This window comes from Acomys minous, assembly GCF_964271855.1.
Source record: "Acomys minous genome assembly, chromosome: 5".
In the NCBI taxonomy this organism is placed as follows: domain Eukaryota; kingdom Metazoa; phylum Chordata; class Mammalia; order Rodentia; family Muridae; genus Acomys; species Acomys minous.
The window spans coordinates 77,522,256-77,538,405 of NC_140494.1; the positions used below are offsets into that span (position 1 = coordinate 77,522,256).

At 44.0% G+C, this 16,150-nt stretch overlaps 1 protein-coding gene across 3 annotated transcripts; it reads left to right on the top strand.

Annotated features, from left to right (window-relative positions):
• Positions 1-3,341: 3,341 nt before the first annotated feature.
• On the top strand, positions 3,342-12,684 carry CWC15 (CWC15 spliceosome associated protein homolog). Of its 3 annotated transcripts, none has more exons than XM_084783565.1 (7): positions 3,342-3,498; positions 4,662-4,802; positions 5,330-5,442; positions 5,972-6,060; positions 7,321-7,428; positions 11,969-12,087; positions 12,510-12,684. In XM_084783565.1, the coding sequence occupies exons 2-7, from the start codon at positions 4,672-4,674 to the stop codon at positions 12,637-12,639; spliced, it is 690 nt and encodes a 229-aa protein (XP_084639691.1). In that variant the 5' UTR covers positions 3,342-3,498; positions 4,662-4,671; the 3' UTR covers positions 12,640-12,684. The 3 variants fall into 3 exon arrangements, with proteins under 3 accessions (XP_084639691.1, XP_084639692.1, XP_084639693.1); XM_084783566.1 differs by having other exon boundaries at positions 3,346-3,477; XM_084783567.1 differs by lacking the exon at positions 3,342-3,498 and adding an exon at positions 3,848-3,997.
• The last annotated feature ends 3,466 nt before the right edge of the window (positions 12,685-16,150 follow it).

The window sequence follows — 16,150 nt, forward strand, 5'->3', positions numbered from 1 at the left end:
AATTTCAGGAGCAATCATCCTGGTTTTAACATGTAATTAGTGACTAATTACATTGAGGGTCTTTACATAGGCTTATTGAGCATTCTGTTAAAATCTTTTGCTTTATTACTGAGTTGTAAAAAGTCTTTTTATCTTGAGTATGTGTTTTGAAGTGCACAAGTTTTGATCATTTTGTTTGGGTTGGTGTTTTGAGACAAGGCTTGGCTGTAGAGCTCAGCCTGGCAGCTGCTAGGATTACAGGAATGTGCTACAATGCCCAGCACAAGTCTTAAAAGTTACCAATGTTCTATGCTGCTGCCTACCATTGGTGCTGAATCTGCGGCACTAATCAGTGCCTCATCTGAGGTCCTGAAGCACTCGCTGGACTAGCTAGTAAGGTTTTGTTGTCTTGGTTGGCCTTTAAGTCTACGATCTCAGTGAAAATTAATTTTTGTGTAGGAATCCAAATTCATTCTTTTGTATGTGGACATCCAATATTCCAGGCCAATTTTGGTTTTTGAAGATTATTCTTTTTTTTTTTTCCTTTGAGTTGTCCTGAAACTTTTATTGAAAATCTGATTATGGCCGGGCAGTAGTGGTGCATGCCTCTAATCCCAGCACTCGGGAGGCAGAGGCAGGTGGATCGCTGTGAGTTCAAGGCTCAGCCTGGTCTACAAAGTGAGTCCAGGACAGCCAAGGCTACATAGAGAAACTCTGTCTCAAAAACCAAAACAAACAAAAATCTGATTATGAGGACTTTGGAGGTTTGTGTTGCACGGAATCTGTGCACATCACTGTCAATGTGGTCTACCTGGTGGCTATCCTGAAAACACACCACTCAACAGGACCCGCCGCTTTTGCTTCCTCCCTCCTCCAGGTGCGTTTGCTAGTCAGCTTCTTGGACTCTGACAATTTGATTGATTTATCTCATTATTGTTGATTTACTAACATTTCCCAAGTTTCAGTTCAGTGGATTATGATGGTAGTTAATTTTTTAAAGTCAGTTGTCCAGTTGAACTGCTTTTTTTTGTTAACTTGTAAACTTTTGGTGTTTGGAAACAATTCTGACTATTACACTGTTGCAAATACCTTTCTACTGACCCACAATCTCTGTTTAAAGTATAGGTCACATGCCTTTTGAAAGAATTCGATGCAATTAAGTTTATTACTTTTCTCTTATGATTCACTCCTGCTCTCCTGTTTGAGTAGTCTACCTTCTTGAGGCCACAAATGTATCTTTTTATTTACTTATATTTCCCAGTGGAAATCAGAAGAGGAAATATATCTGGAATTAAATTTGGACAGCAATAGCTAGCTAATAGAACACAATCCAGAAATTGAATTTCCTCATAAATGGTCAGATGTTAATCCAATTAATCATAACTTACAGGTTTCAAATGCAGCACAGATGACTGAGATTTAGAGATGGCTGAGCCTGGGTTACTTTACTTAAGATATTTTCCAGTTCTATCCGTTTTCTACCAACTCCATAATTCCATTTTTCTTCATGGTTGAAAATTCCAACGTGTATATGTCCCACATTCTCATTAGTCATTATCTACTGATGAACAGGTAGGCTGACTTGTCTTCCTAAGCAATTCCTTTTTCTAGCATGAACATGGATGAACGAGTATTTCTTTAGGATACTCAGTCCTTTGAGTGTCTAGAGATGGAATGGCTGTGCCACATGGAAGCTCTATTTTCAGTTTTGAAAACAAACAAACAAACGCTTCAGAGTAATTTCCATAGTGACTGTATCAGTTTGTACTTCCATCAATAGTGAATGAAGATTCCTTTCTCCAAATCCTCTGCAGCATTTTTGTCATTTTCTTGATAGCTATTCTGACATGGGTGAGATGGACTCTGGGTAGTTTTCATCTGCATTTCCCAGACGGCTAAGGACGTGAAGCACTTTGCTGGTGTGTGCTCTGGGTATTAATACTCCATCAGATGTACAGCTGGCAGATGTAGGCTGCCTCTTCACTTAGCTATTTTGCTGTATGGAAGAAGCCTTTTAATTTCTTCAAACCCAATTTGCTGGTAACTATTTCTTGAGCTACTGGAGTCCACTTCAGGAAGTCTTTACCCACTCTCTCTATACATATATTTTTCTAGTACCTTCAGATTTGGGGTTCTTCCATATGAGTTTCAACCCGCTTAAGTTGATCTATATGGAAGGTGAGAGATAAGGATCTAGTTTTTCTTCTTCATATGGAAATCCAGTTTTCCCAGCACTTTGTTGACCATACATACTGTCTTTTCTCCTATTTTCAGCACTTTTGTAAAAAGCCATGGGACTTGGCTGTGTAGGCTTATGTCAAAGGTTTTTTGGTGTTGTTTTTTTCCGTGATCTACATGCCCATTTTTGTGTTGGCACCTTCTTTTTTGTTTTTATTTCTATGGTTTTTTTGTTTTTGTTTTTGTTTTCCACAGAGGTTAAAACACTGTGTTTAGGAAAAACAAATCTGTATTTATGGTCTTAGCATTTTTCTTTTGTCTTGTTTTTAGAAGTCCTATTTCTCAATTTTCCATCCACTCCTTCATTTATACACATCTCTGTGACGACCTTGTTTCAATTTCTATACTACTTAGTATAGACAGCTGGTACACAATCTCACCGTCCATACTTATCCCCTTTGCACTATTTGGCTAGATCTGTAGTTATATTTGAGTGTTCTTTCTAGAGTAAAATCAGTTCATTCCTGGTGATGTGAATTAGGACTACACTGAAGTAACAAACAAAAATATATATCTTAACAAGCGATGCGATAACCCCTGCCTCTAAGGCTAATGGCTTCGCTGGAATGGTACCTTTGGAAAGCTCGTGGCTGCTCCCCCCCGCCCCCCGTACTTATTTGCGCCTTCTTCATATCCACTTAAATGACAACTCTAGTCCCTAGGCTGTGGGGTCTAGTACTGAGGAGCAGGAGCCCTTGGGTCGGTCAGGTGGTACGCGCTCCTCAGATCTCACGCTTGCGAGACGCGGTGGACCGGCTCCCTGGCGCCTTCCGTCCTTGCAGAACCGCAGCGATGAGTCTGGGAGGGGTCGGGAAAGGAAAAGACGCGCGAGAGATTAAGTAATTGGTTCTCAAAGGCACAAGATGACTTTTCGGATCGTCTCGGAAGCACTGGTTTCAAACGCCCGCCCCCAGAGCAGCCTCGGCTCCGCCCCCCCCCCCCCCAACAACATCACACCAACTTCCTCCTGAGTCTCTGCCGATTGGTCGTCGCGTCAGCCTCTTGAGAGACGGTTTAAAACAAGACAAAACAGAACAAAACCAACAACACTCCGGATTTGTTTCCGGGTATGGAGTTCGAACTTCTCACAGGGCCTTCGGAAGCGCGAAGGTTTTGCTTCCGGGTCTCAACCACGCCCCAGGTGTAGAGGCTGGAAGCGCCGCCTTTTTGCTTCCGGTCTTGGGCTGGCGCTCCCCCCCCCCTCGCGCACAGATTTCTGGGAGCTGAGGGTCGCAATGGTTCGTGGCTGAGCTTCCGAAGGTGCTGCGTCGGACCCACTGAGTGAGCAGCAGGGCGGAGCGGTTTGTGGTCTTTGTGCGGGTGGCCCCGGGGAGCCGGGGTCGCCCGGGCCGCGGTGCGGGAATGGCGGTCGGGAGCTGCCGCCGAGAATGAGCGGTCACTGGCGCGGCGCCGCTGAAACCGAAAAGCGACGGAGGGTGGCATGGGGGAGAAACTCCCACTTCCCACACTGTCTGTCTGAGCGAGCTGCTTAAGCTAACGGAGATTTAGTAGCCCTTTTAGTTAGGCTGGAATTCTTATTTGACAGCTGAAAGGGGCAAAAAGGTTCTCTTGTTACTGTAGCGACAGTTTCGTACCCAGTTCAGAATGGGCTCTTGACGTTCGCTGGGGTGGACTTCCGATTTTCTCAGCATCGCTTAAGTTAACAGCATACCAAAGGTCTTAGGTTAGGGTAACTTCTGTAGAAAAAAATTGGATGAACAAATTTTGCGGTAATGTTGCCCATGTAAATATCATTGAGTTTTAAACCCACTCTAAGACAGTAAGTTTGTCGGTGATTTTAAAAGAATTTGCTTCTTTTGGGGGGGGGGGTTGGGCTATTTGCTGTTGTGTGAGGTTTCTCATAAAAATGCAAATCTGGCAGGACGTGGTGGTACACACCTGTAATTCCATCACCGTGGAGGCAGGGTCTAGTAGATCTCTGGAGGATTGTAGGCCAGCCTGATCTACATAGTGAGTTCCAAGTCAGCCAGAGCTACATTGTGAGACCCTAATCATTAGAAAGAAAGAAAGAATCAGAAATCAATAAACCTCGTGCTAATAGGATAACGAGAATTTTTTAAAGTCATTTAATTAAAAAGCCACACTACACTATTGCCCAAGATCTGACATCACATGTCAGAATTCTCATAATAATACTGTCAAAAATATCAGCACTCCACACATGACAAAAGCAGGCTAGGATTCTCGCCCAAGGCTACTGAGCTAGAACAAAAGAAGATTTTCACAGTAACTGCCTTCTGTAAATACAAGTTCCTGGCCGGGCAAAGCTAGTGGATACCCTGAGCTTCATAGTTGTGCAGTTTTAAAAACTACTTAAACGTCTCTGGGGAGAGTTTTGAGAACTGTTCACGAGGATAGATATTTATGAGTGATTTCTAGAATGAGAGTTGTACTGAGTATAACTTAAATCCAACCTTTGTCAGAGAGTAAAAGATGACAACAGCAGCCAGGCCAACGTTTGAACCCGCAAGAGGTGGAAGAGGCAAAGGCGAAGGGGATTTGAGCCAGCTCTCAAAGCAGTATTCCAGCAGAGACCTTCCCTCGCACACTAAGATAAAATACAGGTAAGGCCTTCCGTTTGTGCTGTGTGTGACTTAGGATCACGTCTGAACGACAGTGTTTACACTACGTATCTTCCAAGAAAAGGGATTCAAGAGTTTACAGTAGAGTTGCATGCTATAGTTGTAAAGTGTTACTAGACATTCTTTCAGCATAAATTCCTATTAACCAGGAATTCCTGATAGACGAAGCACTCGACAGTCATAGTAATCCTCAGAGGAGACTGAGCTGTAGTGGATATGAAACCCTTAAGCTGGTGTAATAGTTACAAAGCCAAAGCCATTTTAACCATGCAGCAGCCATGTTGTGGGGAGCTGTGTGCTTCACTCTGTTGTTCTGGTAACACTGAAACCTCTGGGGGTGGGGTGGGGGGGAGGGGCTATTAGCCTCCAGATCAGGGTCTTATCTTTTCCTTCTGTTTGATGCTTGAGAGACAGCTGCATTCTGAATTATCTTAAATTGCTATAGCCATATAGGTTCTTTTCCTTGACAAGTGAGGGTGATACTTTGGCCTGGCTTCTTTCTGCTTAAGGCAAACTACACAGGATGCCCCTGAAGAGGTTCGCAACCGTGACTTCAGAAGAGAGTTGGAAGAGAGAGAGAGAGCTGCTGCAAGGGAAAAAAATAGGGACCGTCCAACCCGAGGTACCTACACTGTCCCACATGTTTGTCTGAAAATTACATGGTGGAAACTGTATCTTGGTAATTGGAAATAATTAATATTTTTATGATAAATACCCTTTGATTAGAGGTGAGAATGAGGCTCATTCCAACTCCATCTTGTGCGTTGACATTAGAAGAAAAGCAGATCTGGATGTTTGAAATCCACTGCTTCAGTCCCTGTCAGGAGCTTTGGCTTTCTAGGAGCTGGAGCTGAGCCCTCTGTCTGGAACTCACCCATGCACCTGGGGAGTTTGGGCAGGAGCATCAGATGCCCTTCTTGTGTTTCATGTCTGTGTGGACACTGGCTAGGTTTCCTGAGCTGCTGCGATCTGCATACTCATTGATTCGTTTACTGTTTACCAACATATATTTATCCAAGACTTACTTGCCAGTCAGTGCATGGCTTCCTGCTGTCGCTGTGCTGTGTGTGGATTCTTTCTGCCCAGAAGTTTCTAAATGTTATTTAAAATGCAGTATTTATTTCAATAAGCCAAATATTTGTTTTCTTCAGAACATACAACTTCCTCTTCAGTGTCAAAGAAGCCCCGCTTAGACCAGATTCCTGCTGCCAACCTTGATGCCGACGATCCTCTCACAGATGTATGTGTTTTAGTTTTTGGTTTGGATTGTGGTTTTTGGTTTTTTGTTATTATTGTTGCTGTTGTTGGTTTTGGGGGGCTTTTGGGGTTTTTTTTTTTTTTTTTTGGGCGGGGAGGGTTGGTTTGTCATTGTTGTTTTTGCCTCCTAAGTGCTGGGATTCTAGACCTTGGGCCTAGCTTACCAAATTTTACTGAAATATTTTATATTTTGGCTTTGTGAAATGATCTACATTTATTTTTACATACTGTTATTAAAGATCACTGGCTTCAACTTTAAAGTTTATAATTGTGTTTAAAACAGTATTCTTCTGTGTAAAGACTTAGGACAGGTTTTTGTTTTTGTTTTTTTAGGCAGGGGTTCTCTATACATAGCCCTGGCTGTCCTGGACTCACTTTGTAGACCAGGCTGGCCTTGAACTCACAGAGATCCGCCTGCCTCTGCCTCCTGAGTGCTGGGATTACAGGCGTGAGCCACTGCATCAGATCTGGACAGGTTTAATCTGGAGGGCTATATGGAAGCAGTCTGTGAGAAAGGCTGTGTCTGTCCCTGACAGTTCTCATCGGGACAGGATTGTAAGCTGCCTTGCTGTATCTACACGGGGCACTGTCAGGCTGAGTGCCCTGAATAGCACCTTTGAGCATTCTACCTAGATGGGCCCTTAATTTTCCTTAGATATGATGCCGTTTTTAGACACAAAATGCTCATAGATCCTTTAGTGATTACAGATGTAAGTAATGTAAGCAGATTGAGCATTAACATTCACAGCCTGTTTTATTGTATGTAGCTCAGGTTGGCCTAGCAATCACAGCCCTCCTGCCTCGTGCCTCAACCTCCTGAGTGCTGGGCTTACAAGTGTAGTCATCTATTCCTGACTCCTGACTTCATTTTCTATATAACAAAAGAGTTATTCTTTCAGAATATTTTCTTTTGGAATCGTAGCATCCTTTCTGCATACTTTAGGTAGTGCTGTGTCTTACTGTGAAGCATCACTTATTTTGGAATGCTGCCAGTAAAAGTCCTTTTTGACTATTTAAATATGAAAGATACTTTATTGGGGGTTGACATTTTAGTAAGCATTCATAAATTTTTGTTGGACTTTATTTGTTATATTTTTATTGGTTATTGGTTCTAATTATGATATTTAGGTACTTTTCCCATTAGGAAAATTCTGTTCCAAATACTTGGTGAGTTCACTTTCCATGAGAAAGGTGAATAATGTTTCTTTTCTTTCTGATCTCTTGGGTCACTTCGACGTCACAGGAAGATGATGAGGACTTTGAGGAGGAGAGTGACGACGATGACACAGCGGCTCTTCTTGCAGAGCTGGAAAAGATCAAGAAGGAGAGAGCTGAAGAGCAGGCCAGGAAGGTAGCTTTGCTGTTCACATCTCACCACCACACGTTCCAAACCAGGATTCTTTTTAACTCTGGTGGTATCACTTTTTAGAAAGCACCGTGGCTAAATATTGTCACACCTGTAGATCTTTCTTTAAAATGACATTCTAAGTCCCCTAATTATAGAGAAAATTCCTTCCAGATGTTCAGACATGAGCTATGATGCATAACTTTTTTAAAAGCAAATGAATGAACATCAATCTTCTTGTTAAATGTCAGAATTTAAGGTAGTCTCCAGCAGTGGTTTTCAACTTTCCTAATGCTGCAAGCCTTTATCACAGTTCCTTATGTTGTGGTCACCCCTAGCTGCTGTTATAAATCGTAACGTAAATATCTCTGTTTTCCAATGGTCTTAGATAACCCTTGTGAAATGGTTGTTTGATCCCCAAAGAAGTCATGACCCACAGGTTGAGAACCGCTGGTCTACACAATCTACAAACATTCTCTTGTCTCCTGCCTAGTTTGAGGCATTTGTGTCTCAAAAAATTAATAAATTGTATACAATCCAGGACAAGTTACCTAACTTGTTTGAATATCCAGGCTCTTCACTTACACAGTGGGAGAAAGTAACAAACAGCTCAAACAGTCAAGAGAGTAAGCTCGGTCCCCGTGCCTAACGCTCAGGCAGCTCTTCAAGCTCGAGGGCAGCCTGGCTAGAGTGAGACTGCCGGAGGAGAGTGGAGGGTTTGTAAAGCATTGCTAAGGGAAGCAGGGGTTTGCTGTAAAGGATTCTTGGAGCTCCTTGATTTCAGGAGGAAATGACTTCTTTGGCAAAAGCACAGATTGAGAAAAGTTTGAGGCTATCTCAGTAATCCTCATATGTAATGAGATGAACATAATCTACGTGTAAGAATTGGAAATAACTAGAGAGATGGCTCAGTCATTAAGAGCACTGGCAGCCGGGTGTGGTGGTGCAAGCCTTTAATCCCCGCACTCAGCAGAGATAGGTGGATCTCTGATTTTGAGGCCAGCCTGGTCTACAAAGTGAGTCCAGGACAGCCAAGGCTACACAGAGAAACCCTGTCTTGAAAAAAACAAAAAAACAAAAAAAACAAAAAAAAAAAAGAAAGAAAAGAAAAGCACTGGCTACTCTTGCAGAGGACCCAGGTTCAATCCCAGCACCCACATGATAGTTCATAACCATCTGTAACTTCAGTTCTAGGGGATCTGACTCCTTATGGGCTCCTCAGCCATCAGGCATATCTGTGGTGCATAGACCTACCTGCAGGCCAAACATACTAAAAAAGAAAAAAATTGGAAGTGAGAGGTAACCAGGTGTTGGTAAAGCTCTGCCAATGGGTCAATGGGTCAATGACTTGATTGGTTGTGCAGGAGAAATGACCTGTTTGTCTGTGTACAGCAGAGGAGAAGCCTGGGCCTGTTGAGCACATAAAGCATCGGCTTAGAGGCCTCTGCCCCATCCACATTCAACCAGAACAGCACAGCTCTTGTGTGGGCTTTGGTGTAAGGTTTTATTTGAGCCAAGAATTGTTCTGTGTTTTAAAAAGAGGAAAAAACTTAAGGGAATGACAGTGTCATTAAAGTTGGGATAGAGGGCATAATTCCTGTAATTAATATATATTTTTTGATGAATTAATTAATTTTTTTCAGGAACAGACATTGTCTTGCTACTAGATGACTAAATTGTCTGCAGTTTTTTGGTTCACCTTATCGCGTAGATACACTTTTTTTTTTTTTAAGCTCTTAAGAGTTGCTGGAGTTTCTTGTAATTTCTGTGTTGGTATTTCTTGGAGATGAGTGACAACTTCTTCTTTTGTCCCTGTCTCCTTTTCTTAGCTGCTTTTTGAAGGTGTCTTACAGGAGCATTTTCCAGCTAATTAGCTGCGTTACAAGAGCACACTTCCTGTAAAGACCAGACAGGAAACATTGTTTTGTGGCTGCTCATCCAGCTGTATTGTAGCTGCCCTACTGCTGTTCCAGCACAGAAGTGGCCATTGTGCCTGTATGAATAGCGGCCATGTTCCCCAAACTCCAGTTCTCATGTGTGTGGATGTGACCCACAGCCTATCTGACCATTAGCTACGAATGAGTATTTGAGTAGGGAAAGGGCTGTCTTTTCTTCACAGTGCAGTGTGCTAAGTGTGAGTACACTGTCCGTTTGCTCTTGTGTTGGTGGCATCACTGGATTCAGGGGTAGACACATGCACACACAGAGATTAGAGGACAGTTTCCCAGAGTCAGTCCTCGCCTGCCTTGGTATGGGAACTGGGGGTTGAATTCAGTTGTCAGGCTTAACGACGAGCACCTCCACTTGCTGGGCCATCTCAGTGTGCCCTTGCCCGTTCCCGTAAGCTGGGCCATCTCAGTGTGCCCTTGCCCATCCTTCTAAGCTGGGCCGTCTCAGTGTGCCCTTGCCCGTCCCTGTAAGCTGGACTGTCTCAGTGTGCCCTTGCCCGTTCCCGTAAGCTGGGCCGTCTCAGTGTGCCCTTGCCCATCCTTCTAAGCTGGGCCGTCTCAGTGTGCCCTTGCCCGTCCCTGTAAGCTGGACTGTCTCAGTGTGCCCTTGCCCGTTCCCGTAAGCTGGGCCGTCTCAGTGTGCCCTTGCCCGTCCCCGTAAGCTGGGCCGTCTCAGTGTGCCCTTGCCCGTCCCTGTAAGCTGGGCTGTCTCAGTGTGCCCTTGCCCGTCCCCGTAAGCTGGGCCGTCTCAGTGTGCCCTTGCCCGTCCCTGTAAGCTGGGCCGTCTCAGTGTGCCCTTGCCCGTCCCTGTAAGCTGGGCCGTCTCAGTGTGCCCTTGCCCGTCCCTGTAAGCTGGGCCGTCTCAGTGTGCCCTTGCCCGTCCCTGTAAGCTGGGCCGTCTCAGTGTGCCCTTGCCCGTCCCTGTAAGCTGGGCCGTCTCAGTGTGCCCTTGCCCGTCCCCGTAAGCTGGGCCGTCTCAGTGTGCCCTTGCCCATCCTTCTAAGCTGGGCCGTCTCAGTGTGCCCTTGCCCGTCCCTGTAAGCTGGGCTGTCTCAGTGTGCCCTTGCCTGTCCCTGTAAGCTGGGCTGTCTCAGTGTGCCCTTGCCCGTCCCTGTAAGCTGGGCCGTCTCAGTGTGCCCTTGCCCGTCCCTGTAAGCTGGGCCGTCTCAGTGTGCCCTTGCCCATCCTTCTAAGCTGGGCCGTCTCAGTGTGCCCTTGCCCGTCCCTGTAAGCTGGGCTGTCTCAGTGTGCCCTTGCCTGTCCCTGTAAGCTGGGCTGTCTCAGGGTGCCCTTGCCTGTCCCTGTAAGCATATTGTTTTTAGAAAGCTTTCTGGTCTTAATTGTAATAGAGAGTTCCTGACTGTAAGGTCTCTGTAGTGGCCTAAAAATTTTCCCCACAAGTGACATTCTCTCACCTACCAGTTACTTGTCCTGGTAGAAATGAAACCCGTTGTTCACATTTGCATATTAAAATGAAACATCAGAAACCTGTATGGAAAATTAGATTCATTGAAAGTGACTTCTAGAGAGTCTCTTTCTTCTTGATCTATTAGGTCACTGATTTCTGTCATCCCCAAAACATAGCAAAGTAGGATTGTTAATTTGATTTAAGTTATGTTAACAGATAACTTTGAAAAGTACAGGTAAGAATTTTAGGACTTTTATGTTTCTAATTCTTAAAATGAAACAGTGTGATTTGAGTTTGAAGAAACTGATGCTAAAATAGAAGTGAGGAAAATTATGTAGACATGGCGGTTCATACATGTACCAACACTCAGTGTCTAAGGCAGGAACCCACACGACAAGAGAACAGATTCCTGCAAGTTGTCCCCTGATAATCCTTGCACTGTGGTACCCATATGCACACATGCACACTAAATAAATACATAAAGACAATATTGTAGCCATGAAGAAAGTATATATGAACTGTATAATAGACCACTAACAGTAAAGTACAAGAACAAAAGGCATTTTATGTAAATTAATGAAGTACATGTTACTAGGGTGTAACCATCTTTTGCATGGTACTCCTTGGTTAATAACTAATCAGTCTGAGAGGTGGACGCTTACATGTATGTTGTCTGTGGCCCTTTAAAAAGTAAAACGGTAGCCGTGCTTAACTGCCCTTTGATAATGTGTTCTTAAGTTATAAATGTTTATTAGTACACTATTAAATTAATCTGTACATTAATCAACTTCTCACAGTTTAGAGAGACCAGTGACTTGGCAAGGATGAAATATTTATAGTAAATTTTTATAAATAACGTTTTTCTGGTATTTATTAAGAATCAGGAAGAGCAGTGAGTGACTTGGTAAAGTGCTTTTTTAACATGTTCCAAGCCCTGGATCCCGTCCCTAGCACTGCAAAAATTGGGCATGGATGTGCCCACCTGCAGCACACTCAGAAGTTGGATCAGAAGTTCAAGCTCATCCTCTGCTATCTAGCAAGTTCCATGCCAGCGTGGGCTATGGGAGACCCTGTCTCAAAAAAAAAAAGAGAGAGAAACTGTCTTTTCTCCCTGAACCATCTGACAGATGTTCATTTGTGGACTAAGACTTGTACTTAGTAACTTTATGTCTTCCTCTGTCATTGACAGGAACAAGAACAGAAAGCAGAGGAAGAGCGAATTCGCATGGAAAACATTCTGAGTGGGAACCCTCTCCTTAATCTCACTGGTCCATCCCAGCCTCAGGCCAACTTCAAGGTTAAAAGAAGGTACTGTAAGTGATGTGCTGATGTGCGTGTGTGGACCATCATTTGTGTGCCATGGTGGAGATGGCTGAGTAGAAGAATGTATGAAACAAAGCGCAGTAAAAAGAGCTTACTGTCTGGCTAAGTCTGGGTCAGGATGGTGGCCCTTCTCTTGCTTTTAGACTTAAAAATATCACACCTTTACCTAAGCACTATCTGTGCGTCTCTTCCTAGCTCACAACTGCTTCCGCTAGAGAAGTGGTGTGTGCTTTGAGGAGGGATGCCCTCCTGCCGCGACGGCCTTGCACACAGTAGGCATGCTGCTGCTTTTGCTGTCAGGTGGCATCTTGTTGAGTGTCTGTGTTGGTCACACTTTACAGTCTGTGTCCTATTCTTGTCTCGTGATAGAGTTATAAGGGATTTGTTTTCTTTTTTTCCCTCTTTAGGTGGGACGATGACGTCGTTTTTAAGAACTGTGCAAAAGGTATAGATGATCAGAAGAAAGACAAACGATTTGTAAATGATACACTTCGATCTGAATTTCACAAAAAGTTCATGGAGAAATATATTAAGTAGTACAGTTTTATGTGCTTGATTAAAGACTGAAATGCTAAGGATCAATTTGACTTTTTTTGTTTCTGTTTTTGTGCTTTCTCGGTTTTAAGTTTCTCAATCTCATTCCCTTAGTGGTACTTTATCTGATAATGGATTTAGCAATGGGCCTACCTAGTTTCCATCCCTGAATGTTTCCAGCCTTAGTTTTGTTTTTTAATATGGGGAAAAGGGAATCTGCTTGCAATAAATATTTTAACCTAAGTAAACCAGTGTCCCCAACTTTTTGCTATAATTTATACAGCTTCTAAAAAGTTGCATCATTCCTTGTCAAAAGGGAAATTACCTGGGTGCTGTGTTTTTAATTCAATACATTTTCTCCTTTTTCTCACATTGATTTGAGGTCCATTGATGACATCACGGTGTTTTTAAGTCTGGTGGAAGGTAAGAGGGATTCCACTTCAGAGAACCATTAGCAGTCACCTGCGGCAGCTCAGGAGGTGCCTGCCATTTTAGTCCTGCAGACAGTGCTTTCTTTTGGCCTGTGATTTGCATCCCCAGGATAGCAAACATCCTTCGATGTCTGAGTTAGGTGTGTGTCCACACACTGATGTGCTTGAAATACAAAGTTGAACAGTTTCATATCAACACAAACAACCCTTTGAGTGTCTATTGTTGGCGATATTTCTGAGAGATATAGCTATACTCTACTAAAAAGCATAATTTCTGAGAAGTGTGGCTTTAAGTGTGCCACTTTGATAGAATATTTGGGACTACAAATTGAGCCTTTCACAAATGGAAACCATTTATGTATTCTATTGAATTTTTAATTTTTTATTAAAATTTTTACATATACATTTATATTATTACATATATATACAATAAACTACCTACAGCAAGAAGAACAACAAAGCAATCAGGCCATTTATGTATTTTTAAAATGGCATTTTGCTGTGTAGGGTGCCCAGGCTCACCTCAAAACTGCAGTCCTCTTTTCTTAGCCTCTTAATGTATCGGTTAACTTGACTCAGTGGTTACTCAGGTTGGTTGCTCTTGCAGAGGTTGTAATAGCCCGTAACTCCAGAAGTCATTCAGTGGTTGTAATAGCCTGTAACTCCAGCCTTGGGGCTTTACTGCCCTACTCTGGCCTTCATGTCCTACACCCAGATACACACAGAAAAGTTACATCTTAAGGAAAAAGATGGAGCTTCCTCCAGCGTTTTCCCAGTGTGGAGATGATGCAGTTGTATGTTGCTGGAATTGAGAGTAAAGCTGGGAAAGGAGCTAGGTCTGCAGCCTGCATGCATGCTCTGCTGTCTTACAGGCTAGGTCTCCTTTGCTTATCTGTAGTATGGTTGAGGGCGTCTCCCTCATAAGCCTCGTCTATCGAGTGTTCTCCTGCAGAGCCTCTGCCATGTGTGTACATTCTAGCTTTGAAACCATTTTTTTTCCCAAGACAGGGTTTCTCCGTGTGGCCTTGGCTGTCCTAGACTTGCTTTGTCTACCAGGCTATCCTCGAACTCACATGATCCACCTGCCTCTGCCTCCCGAGTGCTGGAATTAAAGGTGTTCGCCACCATGCCCGGCTTTGAAACTATTTTTATATGCAAGCTCTTTTCGGAATTTCTCATTTCATTTTTGCAAAATATACTGTTCTCTCCTGGCCTGGGTTTCAGAGCACTGTAAGGGAAGAAGAATGTCTGCCAGGCTTCCTTTCCAGAATAGTTTCCCCCATCTTATCAGCCGGACAGATTGCCTTTCTGACTAAGGGGAGATGACAGCCTCAGCAGGCCCACGTCAGCCTGTCATGGGGGTGAGCTGGAGAGGAAGGCTCTGGTGTCATGTTAGGACTCTGTAAAAGGTCCTGTGCCTCTTCCAGAAGGTTGTTAAATAAGCACCAGGGCCTGGGTCTCTCCCTTGAACATTTACTGCTAAAAAGCAAGCTGCCAGGGAGGAAGAAGCCTAGGATAACTACCAGGTGCCAGCATCTATGCAGCCAAGTGTTTCTTGTGCCACAGGCCCTGCACACACCCAGCTCCTAGCCAGGCCACCTCATGCATACCACCCGGCTAAGCTTCTGGCGTGCCAGCTTCCTCCCACTCCCTCAGTGAATGACCACCAATCAGGAGACAGAATGGGAACAAACCCATCACCATAGCTACAGAAAATGTGAACTACGTAGTTACAACTTCAATAAAAATGTGCTGGAATTCTGAAGAAAACTCTTAACACTGTCATAAGGCACTAAAAAGACCTTAGTAAGTGAGAGGACACAGTAGTTTAAAGTTCTCCACCCAAGAGAGATCACAACTTCATGTGGCTCACACCTTAAAAAAAAAAATTAGTATCTGACCAAATTATTGTAAACTTTTCACTAGAACAAATTTGTGATGATGTCATGTCTCTCTAATCCCAGCACTCCAGAAGCAGAGGCAGAGATAGCTCTTGAGTTTGGGCCAGTCTGGTCTATATAGTGAGCTATAGTCAGGCAAGGCTACATGTTAAGACCCTGTCCTAAAAAATAAGACTAGGTTGCAAGGGCCCAAGTGTGCAAGGAAGTGCCTAGACAACAGCATGGCATGCACCAGGTCAGGTGAGTGTGTGGTGAGTGAGGTGTTGTGGACATGGTTTCTTTGTGTAGCCTTGGCTGTCCTGGACTCACTTTGTCTACGAGGCTGGCCTTGAACTCACAGAGATCCACCTGCCTCTGCCTCCTGATGCTGGGATTAAAGGTGTGCACCACCATGCCCAGCCCACTTCTGTCCTGTATTACATCGCTCATAGATTTTCCTTGTCCAGTTTATGAACTCTTAGATGTTTGCAAATGCATAAAAGATGCTCAAAAAATGCTTGTGGAGTGACCATGCCCATCACTGGCACAGGCTCTCACTTGAGTAAAGTCGACAGGCTTTGAGTGACAACCCAGACATTATGCTTTATGGCTGTGTCCCAAACAAAGCCTGAACCTGTTAGACACAGAAGGTCCTTAGATGTGGGTTCTCTGTTTTCTCTCCCCTTCTGCAGGGAAGTGTCTTAGATCCCAGAGTCCCAGATTGTATTGACAACGGAACTCTTGACTGAAGAGACATAAGACTGAGCTCGCCCCACTTTCACTGGGTCCAGACTGAAAGTTCCCAAGCTGGGATTGCGGCTGGTCTCAGAGGATTTTGTTTGCTGAGCCTTTTATCTTGCTGGGCATTACACCCTTTGGACAATGCCGACAAGTAAGGAGGCAGTTTGTGCCTTAGTTAGTGTTTTGTTTCTGTAAAGACATACCATAGTTGTGGCAACTCTTATTAAGGCAAACATTTGCTTGGGGCTGGCTTACAGTTCAGAGGGTTAGTCCATTATTGCTATAGTGGTGAGGAGCATGGCAGCATGCAGGCCGACTTGGTGCTGGAGAGGTAGCTGAGATGTCTACATCCGATCAGCAGGCAGCCAAAGGAGACTGCGTGTCACCCTAGGCACAGCTTAGACATAGGAGAGCTCAAAGCCCACCCCCAAAGTGACATACCTCCTCCAACAAGGCCACGCC